The 4200-nt window shown below is 39.7% G+C and overlaps 1 protein-coding gene across 1 annotated transcript; it reads left to right on the forward strand.

The window, feature by feature from the left end:
- Positions 1-205: 205 nt before the first annotated feature.
- Positions 206-3136, forward strand: LOC134017340 (cytokine-like protein 1). Its single transcript, XM_062456854.1, has 4 exons — positions 206-539; positions 634-678; positions 832-978; positions 1071-3136. The coding sequence occupies exons 1-4, from the start codon at positions 393-395 to the stop codon at positions 1167-1169; spliced, it is 438 nt and encodes a 145-aa protein (XP_062312838.1). The 5' UTR covers positions 206-392; the 3' UTR covers positions 1170-3136.
- The last annotated feature ends 1064 nt before the right edge of the window (positions 3137-4200 follow it).

A 4200-nucleotide genomic window follows, 5' to 3' on the forward strand; every position in this document is an offset into this window, starting at 1 on the left:
TTTTTGTCTAATTCAATGTATTATCATAGTGCCTGTTCTCTCATATTTACACGTTAACATTTGATTTGCCAACTCCTTTTTTGTTATGCATTAGCCGTCAGTAGGCTAGGTAGGCTACAAATGCAGGGAATGTACATCAATGATCTATAGAAACTCGTGACCTGCTTGCAAAATATCTGATGTTTTATAACTGCTTCTGTGCGTTCAACGACAAGAAAAAGTCTGGTCAAGTCCCTCGCGCGTTCTTGAAGTGCTTTGAAGCTCGTTCCCAGTTGCGTATATCACGTCACCTTTTATTTTTTTCTTAAATCTCATTTTTAAAAAGGCATATTTGCCAGCAATTGGAAGGGCTTCGTATCTCCTGACTGGCTGTCCAACGATCTGTTGCGACCATGAAACTGGGACCTGCGACTTTTATTTGTTTCTTTAGTTTAATGTGGTTGACAGAATGTGCGCCGCTAACATGCTACTCCAGAGTGCTCGGATTGAGCAAAGAAATAATGGACCTACTGGATAAAGTACACAATTACCATCGCACGGTAGGCTAATTGAGCGAATCGATAGTTTTTGTTCCAGTAGCCTAGGCTTATTATTACAATTTACAACTTGAATTTGTTTATTTGTAATTTGCAGAAAACCTGCGTTGAGATTCTACCCAAGATGTTCATAGATGTGCACGTAAGTTACCTTACAGACTACAATTAGTTGTCAAGGTCTGACTGATAAAAGACAACGTATTAGTATGCAGACGCGTCACGCGGGGTTCAAAATTGTTCATATTGATCTTCCACAACGCAAATAATTGTGTAGTGGCACTACTGACTTCCACAGAATTCCTGCCTCATGCCCAGGCTCCGAGATTTCCTCTACGTTGTGGAAAACCTTCCTACCCAGTACTGCAAAGAACGCCCCAGAATTGTTCTATTAAAGCGGAAAGTCCGGAACTTGTACGCTATCATCAGCAAAGTCTGTCATCGGGTAGGCCTATGTGTTACTATGTGTCCTCGTTAGCTTAATATGCTGTTTACTTTGAAAAATAATTATGGGTTGATATTTGATTTCCCCCGTAGGACCTTGTGTACTTTACAGATGACTGTGAGGCAATCGATACTGGACACAGTGTCCCACGCTATGGAGAAGACAGGCTGCAGCTTCTGGAGGAGAGATGAGCAGATGGCACGAATACGGCACATAAACATACAAATGTCAGTGTAGCTTGTCAGTCAGTGTATGTAGTGTATGTCAGTGTATGTAGACTATACCCTTTCATGGAAATATCCTGCTATGTTAAGAAATACCAAGCGACCACAAGTTACTGGTCAAGTTGCAACGTATGTAGACGGTAATGTGGTTATTCAGCCGAGTTGTGGAGAAACTTCACAGGAAATTACCTGAATACCAATCATTCCGATAAAAGGCTTACAATAATAAACCAATAACAAATGTTTGTGAAACTCACTTGTGGGTCAGTTTTTCACCACAAGTCTGCATGCCTCACTTATGTTTCTGTAACCTTTGGCATGACTGAGCGGGTTTAAAAAAAAAGTTAGGTAGTTTGGTGATAAATTTGGGTAAAAACTGCAAAAAGGCCCACTTTTGAAACCCCCCTCCTCCTTCCCCCTTCCACTAGGCTGCCTACGGGCCTGCATTAGTTATATGGAATGCTGTGCTTGGGCAAAGTAAACATGCATGTAGGCCATGTCCGTCAAAGACTTATGTTTTACAATATTAATAGATATGGAATTATCTAGCCCGCACGATGTTCACTGTATATTCATTGTTGATTACATTTATGCTTAATCACATAGACCTAGATTATAATAGGCTATATTGTTACATTAGCCTACAATTTTTTAATCTTCAGTTAGGCTAGCTTGTTTAATAAAGCCTACTTTGATAAAGCAGGGGCGGTTCTACACGGGGGCCCTGTAAAAAAGTCCCTGGCCCCCTCTGTGGCCCCCCTGAGCTGACTGAATATATATATTATTTTTTAAAGCGTCTGCTAAATGAATAAATGTAAATTTATAGCAAACACCTCTTAGGCAGAACTGTACATGTGTGGGGCTGTTTTGGCAGCCCCTTTGACACTGGTCACCCAGACACTCGTCTGGGACAGTCGTTGATTTACATGAATGCTAAAATGACAATCACACCGTAATGACCACCTATGGAAAGGTGGTCTCAACAGTTGAAGAGGAAGGTTGACCGAGGAATACTCTGAAATTATCATTAAAAGTTGTGTTCTTGTAAATATAGTTCTAAACAGCTTTTAATGTCATGTTTGATATGATTTTGGTTTCTTATTTTACGTATTACATTCTAGTAATAATTTTAATGCTGTAACATGTACAGGGTTTACAGAGTTTGTGCTTGCAGCAGACCAACATGTGCTTAACATATTCCCTTGTCTTGCAAGGGCACCATTTGGTCTACTGCAGCCTTGATTAATGATCCAATTTGAATTTGTATGCGTCAGACAACTTTTCTGTCATATGGCCGGTGTCCCCATTTTAGTCAGGTTTGGGTGTATATAGGAAGAAGTTTTTACCAATCACTTTGAGTTCTGTTTACGATACAGCTCTAACGCACCGGAGCTGTATCGTAAACAGAACTCAAAGTGATTGGTAAAAACTTCTTCCTATATACACCCAAACCTGACTAAAATGGGGACACCGGCCATATGACAGAAAAGTTGTCTGACGCATACAAATTCAAATTGGATCATTAATCAAAGTGCCTAGTCAATCAATCAATCAAACTTTATTGTCGCATACACCAAATTGCTTCAGTGCAGCGAAATTCTTAAGACTTGGCCAGCAACATCTGCGCAGTAGACAGTAGATATAAATAACAAAGTAACATAGTAACATATACCAAAAATAGCATTTAACACTATAACATCAAGTAACAACAATACAAGAGCTAGCAGCAGTTTAAAATGTGAAGAAATTAGGAATATAAAATTAAGTTAAAAATAAAAAATTGTGCAAATATATGTAGGAAGTGTGGTTGTCTTCATTGTGAATACCTTTGTTAACCATTGCTCTGAAGGTATGTTTTGTATTTGATGATATTTCATTATCATTGTATTGATTATCTTACTATTTCGATAATAAACTATTATTGTGCATTTTAAGTTACTTGTTCTCCTTGAAACGTATCTATCATGCTAGGTGATTAAAACTTTGATCTAGTCTGGTTGATGCGGCTAATACTGATTATAAACATAGACTTTTGAAGTAGGTTTTAACCTAAGGCCTCTGAGTCACTTACAGTGGATCTCCACGCTCCGAAGGAATTTACTGGAGCCTCTGAGTGATCGGTTTACATACGAGGTCGGTGGTTAAATCCATATTATAGTAGAGAGAAACGACTGATGAGTGAACACGCATACTTTAGGACCGATGCTCTGATCAAGCAGATGATTTTTACTTACGCCAGAGTTTCATGTAATTAACTGTTTAGCGCTCACATTTCTAAAATTGGAGTCAGATATTAACGAGTCAATTATCTCCCTGAACATCTAACCAGAATTGAATTGGGTTTCCCAAGCCGGGGACAACGTAGGATACAGCAGGGGTGGTTCTACACAGGGGCCTACAGGGGCCAGCGCCCCTGTAAAAATGTCCTTGTCCCCCCCTGTGGCCCCCCTGAGCTGACTGAATATATATATTTTTAATTCATCATGAAACGAGGAAGGAACATTGCAGCCTTTTTGCCCCAGTACATAAACAAGTGAGAAAAACATATCAAGATAATGGCCGGGTTTCCCAGATTCGTTAAGAAGCTCTTAAGGCTATGAGCTTCTTAGGAGCGTTCTAGAGCGTTCTTAGAACGTTCCTAAGAAGCTCTTAGCGTTAAGAGCGAACGAATCTGGGAAACCCTGCCAATGAGAGAGCTGAGGAGCTGGAAGAGGGAGAGCCAGACGTTTGTATGATTTTAATGTAAAGCAAAATTAAAGTATTTAAATAGCATTTGTTTCCGTTCATATCATTTTTAATGTGCCCCGCTGATTAAACACTGGCCCCCCCTTGGCCCCCCCAGTAAAATGTGTCTAGAACTGCCACTGCATATTAGGAATAGGCCTACAAAGAGCTAAACCCCATGCTTTACTTGCAATTTGGAGTTGTGTGGGTAGCTTTTATACAATTTGTGATAGGGCCTTTTGATGATGATGAAGAAAAGGTTTGAATGAGAAAC

Source organism: Osmerus eperlanus, chromosome 1, assembly GCF_963692335.1.
Source record: "Osmerus eperlanus chromosome 1, fOsmEpe2.1, whole genome shotgun sequence".
NCBI classification, from domain to species: domain Eukaryota; kingdom Metazoa; phylum Chordata; class Actinopteri; order Osmeriformes; family Osmeridae; genus Osmerus; species Osmerus eperlanus.